This window comes from Dendrobates tinctorius, unplaced genomic scaffold (genome assembly GCF_039654945.1).
Source record: "Dendrobates tinctorius isolate UK_male_01 unplaced genomic scaffold, ASM3965494v1 ptg000036l, whole genome shotgun sequence".
Classification (NCBI taxonomy): domain Eukaryota; kingdom Metazoa; phylum Chordata; class Amphibia; order Anura; family Dendrobatidae; genus Dendrobates; species Dendrobates tinctorius.
The window spans coordinates 27,489,388-27,514,803 of record NW_027361704.1 but is presented as its reverse complement, the minus strand read 5'-3'; the positions used below and the strand labels follow the sequence as shown (position 1 = coordinate 27,514,803).

The window sequence follows — 25,416 nt, the reverse complement described above, 5'->3', positions numbered from 1 at the left end:
TTCAAGTTATTTCTGTCACCATTGTGGGTTTTTCTGTCATTAAACAAGGAGTACCAACAATTTTGACGACGTGTGTACATTGTATGGAGGACTGTATGGAGCCCTTATAATGTATGGAGGGCTATGGAAGGAGAAATGTTGGAAAATTATACTATAATGGGGTCACCATTCTTTGTCAGGTCATCACACCGTGCGTGCGGAGGGTACTGTGGAGGAATTCACTGTGGTGGTATCATATGTGTTTGGGAAATCAAATGGTAAAACTGGAGAGGAAAAAAAGTGCAAATATGGTATTATCTGACAACTAAGTGGTATAATATATAGGTAAGCGCACCTGATAAGAGTTGTGACAGTATCACAACAAGAAATCACAGAATGACAAATTTGCAAAAATACTCTGCAGTAAAAAATATGACAATAATCAGCAAGTGCTGGTTAACAAATACAGGGTATTTAGTCGATACGTTTTTGCAAAAAATGTACACCAAGCTGCTCCACCTCGTCACGGTAACCCTTAACGGAGCAGTCCCTATCTAATGTATTTAAAACTTGAACATATGAACAGTGTCTAAATGGACAGGATTCAGACAGGCGCTTCCTAGTATGGGCTTGTGGAGTAAGACAGCTCTTTTTGTGCATGTCACACAAGAGAGGGGTGGGGTCTCCCAAACCTTGCTAAGCAAGGAAAAAACAGATTAAAAATACATGTGACATGCACAATTGTGAACAAGTCGGTAGGACAGTGTTCACACCACCCCCTGACTGAAACACGACAAGAAAGCACAGAATGACAAATTTGCAAAAATACTCTGCAGTAAAAAATATGACAATAATCAGCAAGTGCTGGATAACAAATACAGGGTATTTAGTCGATACGTTTTTTGCAAAAAATGACTACAATAGAAGCATGTAAAAAGGCTGCAGTAGGACCAAAGAGATAGGTTGCAATAAATAAGGAATATGGTGGTTCAGAGTCTGCGTTGCCCAAGGTTCAAAGATGCGATCACAAATGAAGGTGAAGCATGAATGTGGTTTATTGTCCACAGGTTTCATGGTTTATAAACCTCTTTATCATGACTAAACAATGATTTTTTGACATTGTGGTTTGGTCCTGATGAAGAGGTTTGTAAACCATGAAACCTGTGGACAATAAACCACATTCATGCTTCACCTTCATTTGTGATCGTATCTTTGAACCTTGGGCAGCGCAGACTCGTAACCACCATATTCCTCATTTATTACATACTGTGTGTGGGGGTACTTTTGTTTGCATCATACTTTATCTGTATTATTCAAGTATTTTTATCCTTTGGTATTACATTTTTAAATGGGGCCATATGCTTTTTACTGCTCTTCCATATGAAAAAGTTCATTCTTATATTCGATAAAGGTAAAACTTCCTTGGTTGTAGACAGTTTTTAATAAATAACAAGGTTTGCCTAGTCCATCTAGTTCAACCCATATCCTGTCCTAACTTGCCCTAACATGTTGATCCAGAGGAAGGCAAAAAAAAACCCATGTGGCCAATGATTATCTATTTTCTCTAGGGAAGCTGCCATGTAATAGAAAAAAATATTAATTCCTACAAAAGCAATTCTGGAAATACTAGTTCACAAGTCCTCCAGCACAAGAGACGTTGTTTGCAGTACTAGTGTACTCTAAATATTAAATTAAAAAAGAGGGAAAAGCCAGCGCTGCCTATGGTCAGAACGCAATACATAAAGTACATATGCACGTATTCATTTCTAACTGTATTCAAAATGAGATATTTAGCAAACAATTCATCAATTTTTTGAGCCACCCCGCCATGTCAAGGCATCTCTCATATGGGGCAGTCCTACTCTACGTTTTTTTATTTTCGCTGTGCAATTACAGCTTCCTAAATGTATTAAAAACAAGACCATATTAAATGCAAAACTGTACCTGAAGCGTTTCTGAATCACTCCCATGGCGCCAGAAAAGGCGAGCACTTTATGTATTGCGTTCTAACCTTAGGCAGCGCTGGCTTCTCGCTTTTTTATTCTAAATATTAGAGCCTTTCTAAGGGGGCTAGACCAGGGGCTGGAGAGTGAATGCAGCAAATTCATTAGGCCTCCATCAGCTTTAGCTCAAAATTGGGTTACCTACAGACAATCTGATGAGAATGGTAGCCCCCCGACAGATGACGTTGGAGAGAAGTATTGAGCAGTTGGAATTTCAACACCGGATCCTTTTGTAGTTTTCAAAGGAGATAAGTTTCTGCCACAGTTTATGGAAGCATCTTTCTTCTCTTTGCCAATTGAGAACATGTGCATGTTTGGCCGAGCTTGGTGGTCATATGTATAGGGGTGTGGGGACAGATGGAGGTAAGCCAAATGTTCGTTCGGCAGACAGCTAGCTCATGTGTATAGACACTTTTCTTTTGCTATCACAGCTTAAAGAGGCATTATATTAAGTTTATTTGGACAGCATCAAAATAAGCAAGTTTGCAATGACTTGCTTTTTCTGTCTGACGTAGTTCTCCTGATATGACAGCTTTTTATTTTACATAGTGTACAGCATATTACTATGGAGTTTGGCCATTAATCTCTGCCCAGACCCCGACTAGAGAGTGCAGCTGTTACATTCCAAGAGAGGGGTTAACGCCTATTATCCCAGTCAGCCATCTACCACAGACTTGATTTCTATACAGCAGTTAGCTGCTCACCTTCCTCTCAGCTCATTCCAGCTACTGTTCTGAATCTTGCAATATCACCAGCCCACAGCCTCAGCTGCTTCCACAGCAGGTGTCCTACACAGGTACTTTGCACAAGAACATAGATCAGGACAGCCAATCCTGCTATCTCTAGAACAAACCACTAAGAACTGAAAAGTGCTATAGCAGAACCTGTACCAAGCTTTAAATGGCTACTAATGTTATAAATATAATTGTAAAAATCTATCATGTTCTCATATTAACATTGAAACATGGATTAGATGGAGCAAAAAGCTGGCTATGTGACCTACATATGATGCTGGTCTTCGACTGAGAGCCCCCTTGCTAAGAACAGGCAATTAAACTTGGCTTCTGATTGATCACAGACCAGATAGGACTGGCAGCGGAGTTTTGAGATAGGACAGATTTATGGCCAGTACAGATAACCTCTCACTACTAGCCTGCATGTGTCACAGGAATGGCAGGAAAACTAAATTCAGCTGCTTTGTTCCTAATCCAAATAATAACTATTGTGGGTTTTTTATGAACAGCAAAGACATGACAGTTATGAAAGACATTTCCAGAGTCGTGATGAAGTGGTGCACGTAAACACATTGTCTGTCAGTAGGCGGTTGAGACAGTGCCTTTCGAGTTACCGTAATAACAGCAGATGAATGATGCTACCCATGCCATGATTCCTCCCTATAGACAGGTAATGGGAAATATGATCGTAATATCTCCTGCCTAGGATCTGCAGGGGTGAAGATATTGTAGAATTTGGGAATTCCAGAATTTTCTAACGATTGAGCCACATTCCAGACTTTTCTGAAGACCAGCCCTGTTGTGAGTCACCGAAGGGGAGGTATGTAGGCATGATTTGTGTCAATTACACTCTTTGTCAGTCCTGCAAGATACGGTTCACTGTAGTTCTGTCCCATTTCCAAAAACAAAGAGCTCCCCTTCATAAAAGGCAGAGCCAACCCTGTGACATTAAGTTTAGTACATTTCTTCTGTAACCCTTTTATTTTACATAGTTGTATATACTTATATTGTTTTGTTCATCTTTTGTATATATTTTTTTTTTAATAAAACACTACCTAGTTTTTATTTAAACTCATTTATATCACGCCATTAATTCCAGAGCGCTTTACAGACATTATTGGCACTGTCGCCGATAGTGCTCACAATCTAAATTCCCTATCATTATGTCTTTGGAATGTGGGAGGAAACCCACGCAAACACGAGAACATACAAACTCCTTGCAGATGTTGTCCTTGATGGGATTTGAACCCAGGACCCCAGTGCTATCCACTGAGCCACCATGGCGCCCATTTTTTTGGATGAAATATATAAAATTTAATAACTTTGTTACTCTTGCTCTATAAACTGCATGTCTGAAGCAATACACTATCTCAACGGGTGTGCAATTGGCCTGTATAAATGATTGGTGGTGGCAGCTAGTTCCTGTTATTGTGGAAGTTGGCAGAGACCATATTGATGTATATTTTCCATGCATTGGAATCTGAGGTATATATACAATATACACTCGCTTTGAGATCCTCAATAACTGGCCTATTAGTAGAAACGTAATTGCCCTGATTGGGGCAGAGGCGTATTCCCTTACATATTAGTGTTCTCCTTGACAAATTGGTACCAGCCAGAAGATCTGCGCGATTCTCCCTGTTGATTTCTGGACCCTCACCAGAACTGTCAGGTGGAGAGCCCACCCCCCCAAGAATCCAGGAAGTGAAAGAGACTGCAGAGCTGTGAGCTGCTCAAGAGACATCATGGGGAATAATCCTTTAATTCCAAAAGGTTACACATAGAAAGCTGTTACAAGACTCGAATACCCTTCCCTTACAAAATATTACCGGAAGTGTTTACAACGGGAGATTTTTCTGCATTTTTCAGTAAACCCACCAATGAATATTATGGTCAATCTCTCTCATTATTATACGATTGATAATAGAAAACAATACACTGTCTTGACAGCAGAAAATACCCACACGTCACACCAATGTCATATTTGGGATTTATTTGAGTGGATGTTGCATACAGCATATAGGGGGAGTCTAATTTCACAAAATGGAAGACACTACATGGATCGGTCGCTAAAAAAACAAAAAATGGAAAAATGGTGCAGGAAATAAAGCACAGTAAAAGTCCTTTGAAAGATGGATTCATGGGACATCACTGTGAGTACTTGAGGAACAATGTCTCGTCCCTTGCATATGGCTCTTTCAAGCTTTCCTGTAGTGTGTCAGGGAAGAGGATACAATGTGCAAAAATTTAAGACCCAAAAATACCTTAAGACGGTCTATGGACAACATTTGTAACGTGAGACGAATGGTATATAAGACTAGAACAGTTCATGAAATACTTGCGAAGTTTCTCGTTGTGAAGTTGGATGGTGATCACAACTTTAAATCCCTTTTCTCATTGTAGGAGCCTAACAACGCTACGCTGGGATACAGAATTGAATAATCTAAAATATATTAATAGTGTTTCTTTTTTTCAATATAATTTTAGAACTACTCTGTTATAAAAGGCAAACAACACCTTCCAGTCTAACAAGCATGGTAGAAATGAGCAGCTATGAAGATTTCAAACTTTTCCTGGAGTAGCAAAATCTGTTCCCTAAAGTGTATTTCTTTGTCTAGCAATAACACTTTTAAAGCAGAGTGATTCTCGTTTTCCCATTGGAAACACTTGTCATTGACACAGAAGGTTGTTTGCATCCAGGACACAGGACATTACAAAGGTACACTAGATTCTTAGGATATCTATGCTGCAGAACATCGGACAACAATCTGACGCGGAGTGACATCTGTTACGCTTCGAATTCGAGTCCTAGGCCCAGCTTGTGACCTCCTGCATTGATGTTCTTGCCATCAAGCAGCGTGGAAAGTGTTAATTTTATACCTAAAAAAAAAAAAAAAGAAAATACATTTATTACATCTGGGTAGAGAAATAGACGATCTGTCACAGCTTACTGTGGGGTTATGTATGGAGAGACCTGTCAATAATGTGAGTCGGGAGGGGAAAAACTACTTTAGACCTACACAGCACTTCTCCTGAGACCGACACATAACTGTGGCTGATATGTCAAATTCATTTACAAAACGCAATATGATCACTCTGGGTTAATACAAGGGATTTTCCTGTCCAGATGCCACCTTAATCAGCCATAACAGACAGCAGCTAAAGTATGGATAAAACTCTTGGTTCTCAGCAGCACCTCACACCGTGTAAACAGGAGATGTGCTGCCGAGAACATCATATTCTATGGGCACAAATCAATCATAATAATGACTGCCATTATTGTGGAAAAGTTGAATGAATTAATGAGGGAAATTGCCATCGAAATGTCGACCCTCCACTGAAATACAGCTTTATGTAAAACTATACATGCACATTATATAATTGCCACATTCCCTTATCCCAGTAGGTAAATCAGCTATCTTCTAATGTACGCGCTAAACACACGATGTACGTCTGCACATGACTAACCTGGAAATAGCAGTAGATTGTATAACCCTTACGGCCTATATACACATAATGACTCCTAAAGGCCCTGTCACACTAAGCGATATCGCTAGCAATATCGCTATAACGTCACTGGTTTTTGTGACGTGCTAGCGATATCGCTATGTCTGATACTTACCTCCGACCGCTCCCCCGCTGGTTATCGCTGATCGCTGTTTCTCGTCGTTAGCTTCCTGCTGGCGCCGACGAGCGACGCGTTGGACGCGGGCGGGAGGACGTCAGGATCGCCTCGTCTGACAGGTAAGTAACGACCCCCGACATCTGTTATGTCGCTGGTGAGATCTGCCTGTGTGGCAGCTCACTAGCGACCAATTAGCGATGCACCAGCGATCCTGACCGGGTCATATCGCTGGTCGGGATCGCTGGTGCATCGCTAAGGGTGACAGTACCTTTAGCAAGCATCTGGCTTTTCCATCAGTTATTACAACCAGAAATGTACTATTTCTACAAAGCTGTCAAGACAAAGCTAAACCTGATTCCATGGTAGAGTCTACAGTTCCTCTCTACACAGACTTATTTGGCCAAACCTACAGATATCGACAAGTTTGGCCAACAGTCTTATGTGTATGGAGGCCCTGGACAACGGACTGTTGGGAGGAGTTAAAGATTCGGCATGTCTGATTTCGGTCTACTAATCCTTTTCGTCTCCAGAACCGAGTCACTACCAGACATGTCTGACAGCAGCTTTCTCATCGAACATAGGAGCGCTCGGCAGAGCTAGCGCTCCTGTGTATGGGAGAGCTGGGCGAGATAGCTGCTGGATGGACGATCAGTGAACCATTATTTTGGTAACAGTATTGTAAAATATAAGAGATGCCGTAGGAGATTACAAGCCACCGGTACCATAGTACTCCTACCATATATGTAAGTGGAGCAACCCTCTCAGGTGAATGGCCAAGAGGGACTCTATTTTGTAAGTAAGTGTATTTTCCATGGCTGAAACCAAGACTGACCACTGAATTTCTGCAGTGGATTTGTAACTTCCACTGAAATGGATTAATGTGTGGTTTAGCTGCAACGTCACTCAATGTGACTAATCCTTGTATTTTCCATATCCTGAAGACATAAGTTGTAAGCTACTTATTTTTGCTGCAGGACTTTTCCAGCAAAGTTACCGAAATCTGCACGAAAAATAATTGCTGTACCAAAAAAAAAAACTTAAAGCAATATTCCTTTCCTTGTGTTTCTCAGAACATCTACTACATGCCCTTAGAAGGGGTCTGTCAATGTAAAGGTCCCTTCACTAATACTTTTAAAAGTGCTGTCAAACAGAGAAATAAGTTTCTCCAAAGAGTTAGTCTTGCTTGTAAATAAGAGAAAAAACTGCTCCTCCCTCTTTCCGGTCCTTTGCAGCTTCTTTTTAGCTGTTACCAACTCTCCACTGGTCTCTACTTTGTGGTCCCATATTGACATATGGTAAATGGCAAGAAGTGCCTGCTCAGTCACCGACTGTAATGGTGACATGCCTTGGCCAGCGTTTCCGGCCATTTCCTGGGTGTAGGGATGAGACCAAGAAGTAGAGACCAGCGGTGACCAGGTAAGAGCCAGAATGGGAACTGCAAAATAAAAAAAAAAGAAGTTTATTGCAAAGTTCACGCCTGTGTTTCTGCATATAACTGGCCATAGTAATCAAGACGATGAATGACAAGACCCACATGGAGGACGGTAATAAATTATTTAGCAATCAGAATATCGTACCTGGTTTAAGGGTTTGAGTATATCCTAATCCAATTAGACTGGAGTTGTTCACTTTAGCCTGTAAGAAAGATCAGTTCCTTATTAATACTACATCATTGCAAACAAAGACACTTACATTTTATGAAATTAAGAGACGGATGTGTAAATTATATAGAAATCTCATTATATTCCGATTGGTACATAATATAGCTTGGTATCTGATGAGATATCCAGCAATTATATCTACTCTTGAACATATGAATCCAATCAAGAGAATGTGCTACTATTTCCTAAAAAATAAGCTTACTAGTCAATAATTTAAAACTATGCCAATAGTAAAACCCACAAGGAACCAGGAAAAAATGGTATGACCAGTTACAAAAGATTCATTCGGGTGAGACTCCTTCTAGAATCGGATTTTTATTGCTAGGCTCTTTTGCGGAATATGTGTACCCTGAGTGGTATATAGATGTTTTCATGACGTGTCTGATACTAGTGAAATATTATAATAGCAAGTGTTGCTACAAGAGATTGTATATGATCTCAGTATTCCCAATCTATAATTATTGTAACTGTGTTGGACTTTGTCTTGTGTCCTTCACATCTTCTAGGTTTTTATACAACTTTTTATAATGTATTATGTGATTAATATTCATGAATATATTCAATAAATTTAATATGCTTTATATATGGTGTTTGATACTCCTGAGTTTTTCTTCTTTTGTTTGCAAATGTGCAGACTGACTCCAGGTGAGTGAGGCCTGCACAGTCACAGTCCAATAGTCACTGGAGAACAGACAGCGCATGCACACATTGCTAAACACTGCGGGGCTGGTAAAGTCAGAGATCATACATAAAGGGCTGAGGAGATATTCTCTAAAGAACTGAAACAACCTCAGGCCTGCTCCATGAAAATCATTACAGGGAGTAAAGTCCCCCATACATAGACAGGATTGGCAAACAGTCTAACGCAGGGGTCCCTAACCGAAGGCTCAGATGCCACATGTGGCTTGCGCCTGTCTGCCAGCATTAGCACCAAGTCTAGCAAACAGCTATAAGGAGCAGGTTTCCAGACAGTGACTTTAATGAGTAGCTCTGCACAGAAGAGTACATCTGGCGAGCATAGACTTGGTGGTGCTTGAAGCCAGATGTGACAGTGTAGTGGGAGTGCTTGAATACTGAAAGTAGGAAAGGTGGGAACCCTGGATACAAATATACTGCCTTGGTGTGCTTTTTATGGGAAACTTTGGTTGTCATTATACCAGTAATTAAATATCTGGGTATCATTACGGGAGAAGGCAAGAGCTTGGTGTCACTACTAAGGAAACCCTTGATGTGGCTCTCAAGGTTAAAAAAAAAAAAAGACACAGGAGCTCTTTGTGGAACTTGGAAAGAGCTGACTGAACGAACGGCCAAACCATCATTCATCCAACAGCTATCTAAAGTATACATATATATAAATGAATATTACATTTAAACATGTTTTAGTAATTTACTAAGAAGTAGTGTGTCACGGGTTTACCGCAACAGAGAGGTGCCAAAAGACCACGCTGTCTAATTTCTCATACTACTGCACTGATTACAGAAGCACTTCACTTTCATATTAAACAGTGCAAGTTTCTGCTAGCAGTGCAGGGGTTAGTCTGTTCAGTTGAGAGTTCCTGGAAACTTTCCTGCTTTGATGCTCTCAGCTGTTCAGTGTTGGCCACTCCCCTCTGCTATACACACTGATCAAAATTGTTGGTACCCTTCGTTTAATGACAGAAAAACCCACAATAGGTCACAGAAATAACTTGAATCTGACAAAAGTAATAAAAAAATCTATGAAAATGAGCAAATGAAAGTCAGACATTGATTTTCATCCATGCTTCCACAGAATTTTTTAAAAAATAAAGAACTCCTGAACTAGGCCTGGACAGAAATTATGGTACCCTTAACTTAATATTTTGTTGCATAACCTTTTAAGGCAATCACTACAAACGATTCCTGTAATCGTCAATGAGACTTCTGGACCTCTCGACAGGTATTTTGGCCCACTCCTCAAGAGCAAACTGCTCCAGTTGTCTTGTGTTTTAATATTGCCTTTTCCAGACGGCATGTTTCAGCTCTTTCCAAAGATGCTCAATAGGATTTAGGTCAGAGCACATAGAAGACCACTTCAGAATAGTCCAATGTTTTTTTCTTAGCCACTCTTGGGTGTTTTTAGCTGTGTGCTTTGGGTCATTATCCTGTTGCAAGACCCATGACCTGCGACTGAGACCAAGCTTTCTGACACTGGGCAGCACATGTCTCTCTATAATCCCTTGATAGTCTTGAGATTTCATTGTACCCTGCACAGATTCTATACACCCTGTGCCAGATGCAGCAAAGCAGCCCCAGAACATAACAGAGCTTCCTCCATGTTTCACAGTAGGGACAGTGTTCTTTTCTTGATATGCTTCATATTTCCGTCTGTGAACATAAAGCTGATATACCTTGCCAAAAATTTCTTTGTCTCACATGTCCATAGGACATTCTCCCAGAAGTTTTGTGGCTTGTCAACATGTAGTTTGGCAAATTCCAGTCTGGCATTTTTATGATTTTTTTTTCAACAGTGGTGTCCTCCTTGGTCATCTCCCATGAAGTCCACTTTGGCTCATACAAAGACGAATGGTGCGATCTTGACAGTGATGTTCCTTGAGCTTGAAGTTCACCTTTAATCTGTTTAGAAGTTTTTCTGGGCTCTTTTGCTACCATTCATATTATCTGTCTTATTTGAGGTTGGTTACAGTCCCATGGAGCTTTAATTTCTGAGTAATATGTGGAACTGTTGCTAAAGGAACATCAAGCTGCTTGGAGATGGTCTTATAACTTTTACCTTTAACATGTTTGTCTATAATTTTCCTTCTAATCTCCTGAGACAACACTTTCCTTCGCTTCCTCTGGTCCATGCTGAGTGTGATACACACCATGTCAAACAACACAGTGAGTATCTGTAGCCCTATATACAGGCCCACTCACTGATTTCAAGATTGTAGACACCTGTGATGCTAATTAGTGGACACACCTTGATTTAACATGTCCCTTTTGTCACATTATTTTCAGGGGTGCCATCATTTCTGTCCAGGCCTATTTCATGAGTTTTTGTTTTTTTTTAATTCTGTGGAAGCATGGATGAAAAGCAATGTCTGACTTTCATTTGTTCATTTTCATCGATTTTTGATTTATTACTACTTTTGTCAGATTCAAGTTATTTCTGTGACCATTGTGGGTTTTCCTGTCATTAAACGAGAGGCACCAACAATTTTTTTTTAAATTCGTTTATTGAACCAAAGGCAGGATATACAATAAGCAAACTGACAGCAATGAAAATATCATGTAACACACATACATATCACAGAGCATCAATGTCAAACAGCGTGTGTATACCAACTGTGCAGTGAATAAAACATACTGTCAATTGCCTTATATTAGTCTGTGTATTATTATTCAAATAATAAAGACTGCCTACTTCTAAAACATTACTACTACTACAAAACAACTATTTGCAGCCTATGTCTATATATTTAGCTCTCTATCATGCGATATCTCCGTCCTACAACGTAAGGTGAGAGGAATTCCACCTCTCACATATCTTCTCAAATTTACCCGGGCATCCTCTGTTTTGGTAAAGCGTATGCTCATATGGGATAATCGAGTTCACCAATTCTATGCAGGCCCCAAGGGAGGGATCCGAACCCCCCATCCACCGCAGTGCCAACACCTTCCGTGCCATGAACAATGTCTCCCGTAAGAAAATCCCCGTATAATGTCCCCATGTCTCGTCATCCCACACCCCAAACAGACAAACCAATGGCTCACGGGGAACAGGAATCTGTGCCAGGGAGGTTAATTATGACGTTACCTCTTTCCAATAATGTATTATAATTGGACATTGCCAAATCATATGAACAAAATCCGCATCGGATGCATGGCATCTCAGACACTCCGAGGATTGGAAACGGCCCATCTTAAAAAGTCGAGTCGGAGTCAAATATGATTGGTTTATGATATAAAGTTGTATCATTCTATTGTTAATTGACGGAGACACCTTAGTTTGTGACTCCAAAATTTCCTCCCACTCCTGTCCCTGTATATCAGGGATGAGCCTTTCCCATTTCCCCCTAACCAAGCATACGGCAGATTCCGTCCCCACCGATAGCATGTGTGTGTACAGAGAGGAGACGAGACCCTGGGGACCGTGTGATTTAAGAATGCCTATCAAGGGTAGAGACGAAATAGCATTATTCATATCGACATGTCTCGTGCGACTGAAAGGCTGATCTTAATTGCAAATATCGGAAGAATTGTGACCTCGGGACATTGCACTTAGCTTGTAATTGTTCAAACGATAATAGTGTACCGCATTCATATATATCCCCTATCGTAGAGACATTGCATTGAGGCCAGAATTCAGCAGATGGGTGGGCAAGCAGTGTCGGAAAATAACTGTTATTCCATAAGGGCATTTCAGCTATGACATCACTAAATCCAACCACTCTCTTAATCTGTCTCCAAACTAGTCTTGCCAGACGAAGCATGGGTAGCAGACGTGGAACATTTACTTTTTCCATCTCCAAGAACCCCAGCGGGCAATCAGCATGTGCAGCATGAAGCAAATGGCTCTCAGAATTAGGAAGATGATTAACAGGCATCCACTTATTTATAGCCCTTGCCTGTCCCGCCAGATAATATAGAAAAAAATCCGGTAGCGCCCCCCCCCCCCTTTTTTTGGCCTTTGTAGGGTGGATAGCTTAAGTTTTGGCCTAGTTTTCCCCCATATGAAAGACGTAATTTGGGAATTTAAGTTAGTGAAAAAAGACTTAGGCACCACCACAGCACTATGTTGGAGAAAATAGCTGATCTTAGGGAGTAGTATCATTTTAATTAGATTAATGCGTCCAGCTACAGAAAGCGGGAGTTTACTCCAAATCGCAAATTTGATTTTAACCATCTCTAATAATGGATATATATTAAGTTGTAGATCAAGTGTGCTAGATTGAGAAATATGAACACCAAAATGTTTAAAATGTGGCACAATAGGCAACAAGGAGAGAGTCCCAAGTCGCGGCACCGGGGCATGAGAAAGAGGCATCAGAGCTGACCTCCCAATTTATATACATGCCGGAATATCTACTGAATTCATTTATAGTGGCAATTACCTCCGTCAGCGTCTCCTCCGCTCTATCCATAAATATTATCATATCATCAGCATATAGGCCTATGGTGTCTACCCGATCTGCTATCTCTACACCCATAATATTAGAAGTTCTCATGCGGATTGCCAAAGCCTCTATTGCAAGAGGAAAGAGGGCCGGGGAAAGGGGACACCCCTGACGAGTCCCCCTGTGCAAAGAAAAGGACTCGGAAGTGGAACCATTTGCAATGACACGGGCTTTAGGTTTCATATATAATGTATTAACCCATTTTAAAAATCTATTTCTAAAACCGTATTTCTGCAAGCATGCGTGGAGAAAAGGCCACTCAAGGGAGTCAAAGGCCTTGGCTGCATCCAACGACGCCAATGCCCATCTATTGTCTGGCATCAGGGAGCTATATTGAACCACCGATTAAACCCGTCTAATATTAATGGAGGTGCTCTTCCCAGGCATAAAGCCAGTCTGGTCAGGATGTACAAGTTCCAAAATAATTGAATTTAGCCCAGTTGCCAAGATCTTGGTAAAAATTTTGTAATCCACATTTACTAATGATATGGGGCGATAAGATCTACAGTCCAGAGGGTCCTTCCCCTCTTTCTTAAGCACTATTATATTAGCTTCATAGAAGGACTCTGGCATGAGACCCCCCACCCCAAATCCCCCCGGAACACCGACAATAAAAGTGGCGCTAAAATCTCCCGGTATTTCCTGTACAGCTCAATAGGGAACCCATCCGGCCCAGGGGCTTTCCCAGAGGCCATATCCCTCATGGCATCTTCTATCTCTTCCAGAGAGAACTCAGCGTCCATAATGGCCCGCTGAGAGGCACTTAGGGTACCGTTACACCTAGCGATGCACCAGCGATCCCGACCAGCGATATGACGCGGTCAGGATCGCTGGTGCATCGCTAGGTGGTCGCTAGTGAGCTGCCACACAGGCAGATCTCACCAGCGACATCGCTGGGGACGGGGATCGCTACTTACCTGTCAGACGCGGCGATCCTGACGTCCTCCCGCCCTGGTCCACGCGTCGCTCGTCGGCGCCACAGGAAGCGCCGCAGGAAGTGGCCGACGAGGAATGGTCCAGGAGCTTCTCGCGCGATCAGCGATAACCAGCGGGGGAGCCGGTCGGAGGTAAGCATCACATGCAGCGATATCGCTAGCAATATCGCTGCAACGTCACAAAATCGGTGACTTTACAGCGATATTGCTAGCGATATCGCAGTGTGTAACGGGGGCTTTAGTGTGGGAAACGTTATATCTGATAGTCTAGACACCCCTGGTTACCAATGTCATTCTTTGAATTGTACAGTGAGCTATAATAATCATGGAAACACCCCACTATTTCTTCCGTCGAGGACACGGGTACCAACAATATTGACCACGTGTATGTACTGGCCTTTGGCAAGCAGACATTGCTAGAGCTAGTCTGATACTACCTGATTCTGGAGCTGGAGGTGTTGATTGTTTAAGTGTTTTGGAGTGTTGTTCAGGAGACTGTTGCTTGGTGATTTGTCTGTGTGCATATTCTCATACTCTAAAATTTGGTTTTCCCTTGCTTTACTTCCTGGTGTTCCACTCTGTTTGTGAGTGCATAATTGTTTGATTGGTATTTTAATTTATCCTTGTCTTCCCTTGTTAGTCTGGTTTGTCTATTCATATACACAACAACTTCCCACTTTCATGGGTGGTTGTGGAGACAGATAAGGGCTGATTCAGTAGCTCAGTAAGGCACGCGGCTTTGGCGTCTTCACCATCAAAAGTAATCTATGGAGCAGGGATAACTAGAGCACCCCTAGCTTTAATGATACAGAAGGCGTCCCTAGCCCAGGGAAATCTTTGTAACTGTGCTGAGACATTAAATGTGGCCCAAAACATTTTTCTTGTTTGATCCATCAAGGAGCCAGTGATTGCTTTGGCAGGGCAACTCCAGCAACTCAGTCTGGAGGTGGCAGATCTATGCACTGTAGTTTTGCAGCAGCCTAAAATGTCAGGTTTAGGGACGACGACTCCCAAGCAACCCCTAGTGGAGCCCAAGATCGCTTTGCCTGACAGGTCCTCTGGGGGATAAGAAAAGTCTGTTTTCAATGAGGCCTGTAAGCTATACTAAGTTACGTCCTCACGCCTCAGGAACCAAGATGCAACAGGTGGGGATTGTAATTTCCTTCCTTCAGGTTGACCCCCAAGCCTGGGAATTTTCTCTCCCAGCCGACTCTCAGTCGGTCTGGGCGGTTGAGGAATTTTTTTCAGGCACTGGGTCATATATACGACAACCACGAATGCGTCTCCGTGGTTGACTGCATGCTACGTCAGCTTCAGCAGGAAGACTGAGACTGGCCAACAAAGGAGTATTTCTCGGAATTTCAAGGTGATCTGGAGATACTAAGTAAAATGACCCTGCACTACCGTAGCCAGTTCTCTCAAGGGCTATCTGTAAGGGTAAAGGATGCTTTTGCTTTGTATGAGACTTCAGTTTCCCTTGAAGTGGCCAGGTGTCTGCTCTGGCTATCCGTGTGGAACACCATTTTCGCTAGAGACATAAGAGCACTCCAATTTGCAGTGGGTTTGGGGGTCAAGGAAACCTTAGACCGAGTAATCCGAGCAACCCATGTAGTTGGGTGGGGCAACTGGTTCGATTGGTCCAGCTATATAGTTCGCTGTTAACGGCGAGTGTGTTTTTTCTGTGGTGCAAAGGGTCTTTTTGTGAGTGCTTGTCCTTCCCTACCACATCATAAACAACCACTGGAAAACTAAGGAGCCTGGGTTGCGGGGAAGTTAGCAAAAAGGGTGTACATATCACCTCTGTTGGTAGGTCACAATTTTTTCTACAGGTGGAGATCATTTTGGCAAAAATAAGGTGGATATTTCAGCCTCTGGACGGTGGGACGCGGTTTAAATTCGATTGATGCTAGATTTGTCCAGATTCATTGCCTCAAACCACATACACTGTCTAGACCTACACCCATAAATCGCCATTAACTCTGCAACCTTGAGCCAGTGGTATTTTACTCAGGTCGTCCGAGGGAAACATCTACAGGTAAGGGTCATACACTCAGAATTTATTGACTTATGTGCTAGAGGGTCTGCCTTCTCCTGTGGTAACTTGGCTTACACTGCACAACCCTGGGTTGTGGTAGATAGGCAGACTCGGGAGGTGGTAAAGTCGAGCGAGTATTGTCAGATACATTGCTTGGTCTCCCGGCTAGCCAGGGTAGGTAACCAATCTGTGACTGAATACCTGTCTGACTTTGGGGATGTGTTTTTTCACAACATGGGTGTCAAGAACTTCCTTTCCTTTGCCTTTATGATTGCACCATTAATCTTATTTCTGGGGCTAAGCTGCCAAAGAGCAGACTATATAATATCTCTGGTCCAGATAGGTAGGCCATGAAGGACTATATCGCCGAAAGTCTGTCAAAGGGTCATAGCAGAAAAAAGATGGTTAAGCCCCTGTCTAGATTTCCACAAACTCAATCGAGATCACGGTCTGATATCCTTATCCTTTCCTTCTCATCCCGGACCTCTTTAACCAGATCGTAGGAGCAAAATGGTATTCTAAACTGGATCTCAGGGGGGCGTATACTCGCAATCGTATTAACAAAGGGGATGAGTGGAAGACAGCCTTCAATACACCTGTGGAACACTATGAGAACATTGTGATGCAATTTGGGTTGAAGAATGCTCCTGCTGTCTTCCAGCACATTATAAATGACATTTTTAGTCACCTGGCAGGTATATTTAATGTACAGCATAAGAGCTACAGTATGTGCTTCTTAGTGGTTACACTGCTCGTAGTGAATACTTACAGAGAACGATGCATCTGAGTCAATTTGATATTTGGCTGCAATTCCAAAGCGAGTGTTGCTGTTTCCTGCTGTCCAAGCCAAGTTAATGGCAGTTTCCAATTTATTATTTACTTTCTGATAAACAGAGCCTCCAAATTCTGTGCCGTCATTCCTATTGGCAATATAAAATAAAGTAAATCAATAGAAATATTCACAGCTCCTGAGCAGACAGCTGATCATATTCACAATGAACCCTTACATTTTCAGAGATTAATCAAATCTTCTACTGCGTTCCAGAATATTATGAACACAGAATGTCCTAATGGCATTTAGATAAAAAAAAATCTTTCCATTTACAGTATCAGGAGAGATGTACCGTAAATAATGAAAGCCCCATTCCTACGACAGGGAATTTCATATAACTAACTTATAAAGTGCTGTGTAAAGTATATTGGTCTACATGGCAGTGACAACCGGAGGATAGCTTTACACTACCTAAAATAAAAATAAATCATTTAAAGCCCGTCCAATCTATATGGTAGGGCGACACACTTCCCGACAAGACATAATAGTGAATGTGTTTGAGTTGCAACCTGCCAATTGTCCCGACCACAACACACAAGTCACTGGAAATCCAGTAGGGATTAGTCACTAAAGCATCAAGTCAATTTGAAGGTCACAACCAGACTATAATTCCAATACATTGTAATTAGCACCGCAACACTGCAAAGTGATCACATCAAAGCTTGCCACATAGTCCTAAAGTAACTTCAGGGTGGATAAACCTTTTATGTCACCTGAAGACATATGGCCTAATAACAAAAGTTGTTAATTTTTTTTTTTTTTTTTTAGATGGCCTTCGGCATGATCTTGAGCCATCTATAGGAAGATCAATCTTGTGCAAGACTAGATAGGTCCACCAGGGTCTTCTCTGTCGTTATCTTGATAATATCAATCCATTGGGATGCTGGTTTTTCTCTTCGCCTTGTTCCTTCTATTCTTCTAACCTTGATGTTCATGTCCAGTGATTGCTCTTTTCTTATGATGTGTCCAAAGTAGGCAAGTCGTAGCTTAGTGATCCTTGCTTTGCGTGACATGTCTAGTTTGATAGGTTTTTGATTTCTTTGTTCTTCTTGCTATCCATGGTATTCTTCAGCACCACTACTGAATGCACATAATTGATTTTGTCATCCAAAAAAAAACACTTTAAAAGGTTTTCAACTACAATAATACTGATGACCTATTCTAAGGAGTTGGTGGAAGTTGACATCCCATCCCATCAATCCCATCAGCAGTCCCATCAATCAGCTGTTACCACCTCCGCCAGCAGCTGGATCTAAACAGTGCATAGAAGCTCCCGGATACTTAAGTTTAGGCCTAATTCATTTACATAGGAGCTGATCCGCAGTACTCGAAGCAGAGATCGAAACTTGACGATCTCTTCCGTACACTATTTAGATCTGGCCACTGCTGGACGTGAGAGCTGCTGATCGAAGGAGGGTGCCAAGTGTCAAACGCCCTCTGAATGGATATCCTAGAGCTAGGCCTTTACTATCATAGTAATAGAAAACCCCTTTGATAATCAGCTTCGATTGGTGACAAACATATATTTCCTACAATGCAGTTTTGATCATTGAAAATTACAATAGAAGGGGTTAAATTTTAAGTCAACTGAAGATACGGTGAATGAAGGATTCAGCTTTCCCCTCTAAGCCTTAAGACAGCAATACATGTACATTTTTTTCTACTTACACATTGGTGTGCAACTGGAATTCATCAGTTTTATATCCGACGGCAAAGTTACTCTGCGAGACTCTAGATTTGGCAGATTCAAAAGTCATTTGGTAGCCAGCTAGCCAGCCTTCATAGCCAAACACCACAGCACCACGTACAGACGGGCCGGCAATATCAAAATCCATATCGCAGCCCACGTTAACGTGCTCTCGCTTGTACGCGCCCTTGATCTTTGCATTCTTCTTTCTAAATATATACGGAAATCAAGACAGTGAAAATGTTCTTCATGAATGCACAAGTAAGACCAATGGTCTAACAAAATGACAAAGGCAAGGTTATAACAGTGCAAAAGGTCAATATATCAAATGAAAAGGTCATGCAGGACAATACAATACACGCGAGGCTGACAACGGAGTGGGAAACAGTCAGTAATGCCATTTTCAGCCACCAGCATTCCCCCGAGTACATCATGCAGACTTGTGTGACAAATGGCATCTCTGCTCCAGCTGCATTCCATCCTCGCAGTGTCGGCAGGAAAAAAAAAGGGAAATTCTACAGGCAGCAGTGCCAATAAGAGGGAACTGCAGAATATAATATTCCCTATAGCTGGACACATCAGTAAGACAACTAGATGTAAGGTAATATAAAGTGGGTGCAGAGAACAGACAACATTAAAAGGGATATCCTCAACTTTCTAAATAGTTACAATTGCAAACTGCATATAAAAACAAGCAACTTTGCAATTTACTTGTTATTTAAATATCCCCTCTGGTTTCAAGAAAGGAGCAATTTTTTATTTCATAGCTACTGCTCACTGCCTAGGTTACCAGCCACTTCTGTAGGCCATCAAGGGGAGTTGGTCTCCTAAGCAAGGACAGCACTTACAAGCTCTTCACCATATAGAGCTTGAAAGCAGTGCTCTGTAATTTATTGCCCCAGTATTCTTCTGATGCTGCAGTGACAAATTTGCCTCTGCTTGCCGCATCAGAAATCATGCTGCTGGTCTGAAAAGTGACACCCTCCAGCAAAGCAGAAAGCTGTGAGACAGCGGAATGGTGCTCTCCTGAAGTAAGAACATATGGGTGACCTACAGTACCAAGACAGGTTATCAAACTTAAAAAGCGAAGGCTTATGGGCAGTCTTATTGTAATGTACAAATATATGGGGGACAGTACAGAGATCTTCCTAATGATCTTTTACAGCTAGGCCTGTGACAGGAACAAGGGGGCATCCTCAACATCCAGAGGGAAGAAGGTTTAATAATAATCACAGAAGCAGATTCTTTACTGTAAGAGCAGTGAGAGAATGGAACTCTCTGCCGTAAGATGCTGTAATGGCCGTTTCACTACTAAATTAAAGGAGAGTCTGGATGCCTTTGAGAAATTTAATATTAAATATTATGGGACGCTGATCCACAGAACTAGTTTGATTGCCATATAGGGAATTTGGAAGGAATTTTGTCCCATAACATGGGGCAAAAAGCATCTTCCTCATGGGATTGCCAATCTCTGTATCAAGACCATCCCATTATAGGTTGCAGTGTGATGGACTTTTTGGTTGGTGGGTTATAAAGGTTATTGTTACAAACAAACAGGAATTTAGCATGGCTAATCCTGCACTCCTGAGAGATACGCAGTTTTTGTTTTTATTTGATGGGGTCTTTGGTTTTTCTCAGGCACCATAGTTCGGGTGCAACTTCTCCCTGTGAATCCTCTATAACAGTTCTCACATGACTTTGCTGCATAATCACAATAAAGTATTTACTTTTTTTTAATTTTTATATAAAATGCATAAAAAGTAAAAATAGTGAGAAACATACACGTCTCCAGTCTAATAATGCCTTGCAAGAGCAAGGTGGCGTGGGGCTTTGGTTTGGATTCATACTGCTTATGGGTAAGCACATTGGGCATTGAATCATGATGTATATTTAATTGTATTTGACTGGTTCCAACTGTGGGGGATCGAGTATATACACTGGCCAGCACTTTTTTAATCTATTCCCATGGCGGTATAATGCACTTTGGCACTTTCTACTTGATTATTTAATCTGTGACCTGGCTTTCATTACCTGATCCTTGCATATGTATCTAGGTTTGTGACAACTATGTCTAATAAAATTATATATATTTTATATTTTTTGGACTTTGTACTCCTTATGGTGTTTGTGGTTATCAAGTTCTAATGTGGAGTGTCCTGTGGAAGCCCTCTAAAGGTACTGTCACACTTAGCGATGCACCAGCGATCCCGACCAGTGATATGACGCGGTCAGGATCGCTGGGGCATCGCTAAGTGGTTGCTAGTGAGCTGCCACACAGGCAGATCTCACCAGCGACATCGCTGGGGACGGGGGTCGCTACTTACCTGTCACACTAGGCGATCCTGCGTCCTCCCGCCCGGCTCCACGCTCGTCTCTCCACAGGAAGCGCCGCAGGAAGCTGACGGCGAGAAACAGTCCAGGACGTTCTCGCGCGATCAGCGATAACCAGCGGGGGAGCGGTTGTAGGTAAGTATCACACACAGCGATGTCGCTAGCAATATCACTATAACGTCACAAGTTATAGCGATATTGCTAGCGATATCGCTTAGTGTGACAGGAAAACTGGGCTCTTCAGGTAGGCCTCCTAAAGACCACCCATGAACACGTTGCAGAGGGTGGTTGACCGACACCAGAATGGATACCCAGGCAAGAATGAGTGCCTACATTTAAAGTGTAAACCGCAGGGATTGGAGCATAGCCAAGATGCCTGCTGTTAGCCAGGGCTGTGGAGTCGGAATCGGAGTCGTAGTTAGTTTTGGTTGGAGTCGGAAGAAATGTACCGACTCCAGCTTTAAAAAAAATGTATTAATATTTCATAATTGAACTTTCATATGAATTTTATAAATGTTACTCAAATATATATGTTCTATCAAACTATGAACAACAGTGATAAGCAGTTCTGCTGGAGATAGAGACATTTCTTACTTCTTGTGTGTCACTGTTCTCCACTGCCCTTATCTAATCTTATACTTGGTTAACCTCATGCTGCCCCAACCCCCCTACTTACAATGTATGAAACTGAAAGTGAAAATGTGTTGCAAATTCTTAGTAGTAAAGCTCCTCCTCTAGACTAGATCATACTAGGTGTGCGTCTTCCAAGCATCTCACAGCTGCCTGCTACTCAGAAGAGGAAGACTGTAAGAAGTATTATCCTTTCAACAAACTTTGCATCAGTTAACTGTGAGTACATGAGGAATAATAACAGTATTACTGACCACTATATCAGTTGTACGACCTGGCAATAATTTTGTACAATTGTTTTTAGGAAAAACAATTGTCATTTGGATTGTGAATGCAGAATTAAAAACCTGAGAATGTCAAAGAAGCATCACATTAAATCAGCTGTATTTGAACATTTCACCATCACTCAAGATAGAAAACATTATGTCTGTCAGTGTATGACAAATGATCCAGACGAAAACAAATGCTGTGAAGCCAAGATGAGTGCATATTCAGGCAAAGATAAAAATGTTCCTACCAGAGCTTCTAATCTAAAGAGACATTTACAGCGCTTTCATCCAGAAGTACTGAAAGCAGTGGATGAGAAAGACTGCATCCAAACCAATGAACCAGTGCCCAGCTCTTCCAGCCAAACAAAGGAGCAGAGAACTTTGCAGCCATCAGTTGCAAGATATTTTGTCAGTGACAAAGTTACTGTGACAATGACAGTAGATACATTTAAAAAAACAGATCATAGAGCTTGTTGTAAAGGATAGTGTGCCTATTTCATTATTTTCACGACCAGCTTTTGTGTGTCTGAATGGGGAAATGGCCCGCAAGCTTGGTGTTTCTCTGGAGAGAGAGAGTATTAGAAAATTAGTAATCGAAGAAGCTTTTAAACAAAAGGAAGAACTTAAAAAAACTCTCAAGGGACGCTTTCTGTTTCTTAAAATGGATGCCTGCACACGTCACAGAGTGACCTATTTTGCCATCAATGTCCGATTTGTTTGTGACAAAAATAGGTATTAGACCTACCGGTAATGATGTTTCCAGGAGTCCATCCTGACAGCACCATGGGAGGACGTCCTCCTCCTCCTTACAGGGACAGGAAAAGCACACGAGAGGTTAAAAGGTCATGTCCCACCCCCTTTCCCTCAGTGATTTAACAAGTACCACAAGGTGGATGATGCTAGTAACAGTTTAATGAAACAATCATATTTACAGCATATGACATATCGTAATATAACATAGTATAACATAACAGGGAGGGAACTACCCGTGCTGTCAGGATGGACTCCTGGAAACATCATTACCGGTAGGTCTAATACCTATTTTCCAGGACGTCCACCTGACGGCACCATAGCACCTCCTCAGGGTGGGATTACCGCCTGGAGAACTTTCCTCCCAAATGCGGTCTGTTGACCAGATAACACATCAAGCTTGTAGTGCTTGCAGAATGTATTAAAGGTTGGCCCAGGTTGCTGCTCTACAGATTTGATCAACCGAGGCCCCCGCCCGTTCCGCCCATGAGGCCGATACCGCCCTCGTAGAGTGGGCCTTTATGGAATCTGGCGGGCTGGCGCCTTCGGCTTGGTAGGCGTCAGAGATTACTGAGGTAATCCAGCACGCGATGGACGCCTTAGAGGCCTTTTTCCCTTTATTTTTACCCCCAAAAAGGATGAACAGGTTTGGGTCGATGCGCCAGCTATTGGTGGCCTCTAGATAGTCTAGAACTGCACGCCTCACGTCCAGCGAGTGAAGACGCTGTTCCTTTTTATTACGGGGATTGTCACAGAACGATGGTAACACTACCTCTTGGTTTAGGGTATGTGCACACTTTGCGGTTTCTGCTGCGTTTCCGCAGCGTTTTTGGCTCTGCAGAAACGCAGCAGATTTTGCTGCGTTGTACAGTACCTTTATTTCCTATGGAAATCAAAAAAAGCTGTGCACATGCTGCGTTTTTTTCCGCGCGGTTTTGCTGCGGTTTACAATCCGCAGCATGTCAATTGTTTGGTGCAGAAACGCTGCGGTTTTACACCTCATCCATTATGAGGTGTAAAACCGCAGGGCAAAACCGCAGAAAAAACGCAGATAATCCGCAGATAAACCGCAGAAAAACCGCAGCACTTTGTCCTGCGGATTTCCTGCGGTTTTCTCTACAAAATCCGCAGAGACAAAAAACTATGTGTGCACATACCCTTAGATTCTTTGCGGAGGCTACCTTTGGGGTAAATGCCGGATCTAACCTTAGGATTATACGGTCATCTCTTATCTGAAGATATGGGTCCTTAGTGGACAGGGCCTGGATCTCCCCTATTCTTTTGGCCGTGGTAATGGCTACTAGGAAGGCCGTTTTACAAGTGAGAGCAGGGATGGTTATTTTCTCGCTGAGGGCGTAGGGTTCTGTACAGAGGAACCTGAGTACCAGGCCCAGGTCCCAAGGCGGGGTGAGCTGCCTAATCGTGGGGCGCAGGCGCTGCGTGGCTCTTATAAATCTGATTACCCAGGGATGTGAAGCTAGCTGGTAGTCGAAGGCGGCGCTCAAGGCTGAAATCTGGACTTTCAGAGTGCTGGGCTTAAGGCCTTTATTAAAACCTGCCTGCAGGAAATTTAGTATACTAGGGAGGTCGGGGGTGCCCGCCCCGAGATCGGACCTGCCACCTTCCAGACAGAATCTTTTCCATATCTTTTGGTAGATTGCGGATGTCACCGGCTTTCTACTGGCCTGTAGGGTGGATATGACCTGATCCGACAATCCCTTTGCCTTTAGGATGTCCCTCTCAGGATCCAGGCCGATAGGTGGAGTCTTGCTGGATTTGGGTGGTAGATCGGGCCCTGGTGGATGATGTCCTTCCGCAGGGGTAGCTCGACTGGGTTTCCTACTGCCATGGCTCCTAGAAGGGGAAATCAGCTTCTCTTTGGCCAGAATGGAACGATCAGCATCACTCTTGCGTGGTCTTCGCGTATCTTCCTGAGCACTGCCGGTATGAGAGCTAGTGGTGGGAATGCATAAGCGAGGGATTCTCCCCAAGTCTGGCTCAGAGCATCTACGCCTTCCGGGTGGTCCGTCGGATTCGGGGAATAGAATCTGGGGACCTTCGAGTTTTTTCGGCTTGCGAAAAGATCTATACTGGGGGTCCCCCAACGCTGACAGAGATGGTCGAAGATCTCTTCGTTCAGTTCCCACTCTGTCAGGTGGATTCGTTGTCTGCTCAAGTAGTCTGCAACTTCGTTCTGAGAGCCTTCTAGGTGTACTGCGGTCACAGATCGGACTGTTTGCTCCGCCCACGCGAATATCCTTCCCGCTAGGGCCTGTAGTGGTTGTTGTCTGGGTCCTCCCTGGTGCTTCAGGAATGCCACTGTCGTCATATTGTCGGATAGTATGCGACGTAACGATTCTTTAGTACCGACTGGTTTCTCCGCAACGCTTCCCAGACCGCGAAGAGCTCTCTGAAGTTGGAGGATCTGGACCTGATGTCTACTGGCCATCTCCCCTGGAAGATCTTCCCTTCTATGTGGGCTCCCCAGCCCCACGCGCTGGCGTCTGTGGTGACTACCACATATGAAGAGGTTGTCCAAAGTACGCCCATCTGAAGGTTTCTGGACTGTGTCCACCACCGAAGGGACTCCCTTACACGTTCTGGCAGCCTTAGGGGTCTGTCTAGCGATGCCTGACTTCTGTCCCACCTCGCAAGGATCTCCTTCTGTAATGATCTCGAGTGGAATTGGGCCCATCGGACACACTGAATGCAGGCCGTCATGAGGCCCAAGACCTCCATTGCCTCTCTTATGGAGCATTGACGCCTCAACAGGTCTCTGGTTCTGGCTTGAATGGTCCTCTGCTTCT

The 25,416-nt window shown here is 42.8% G+C and overlaps 1 protein-coding gene across 2 annotated transcripts in view; it reads right to left on the bottom strand.

Annotated features, from left to right (window-relative positions):
* Positions 1-4,694: 4,694 nt before the first annotated feature.
* VDAC1 (voltage dependent anion channel 1) overlaps positions 4,695-25,416 on the bottom strand; it is a 64,855-nt gene continuing 44,133 nt past the window's right edge. For both annotated transcript variants that reach the window (XM_073573779.1, XM_073573780.1), the window contains exons 6-9: positions 18,611-18,838; positions 16,880-17,030; positions 7,919-7,976; positions 4,695-5,596 (exon numbers count right to left, since the gene is read on the bottom strand). In XM_073573779.1, the coding sequence (XP_073429880.1) occupies positions 5,505-5,596; positions 7,919-7,976; positions 16,880-17,030; positions 18,611-18,838 (529 nt within the window). In that variant the 3' untranslated portion in view covers positions 4,695-5,504. The remainder of the gene's footprint in view (positions 5,597-7,918; positions 7,977-16,879; positions 17,031-18,610; positions 18,839-25,416) is intronic.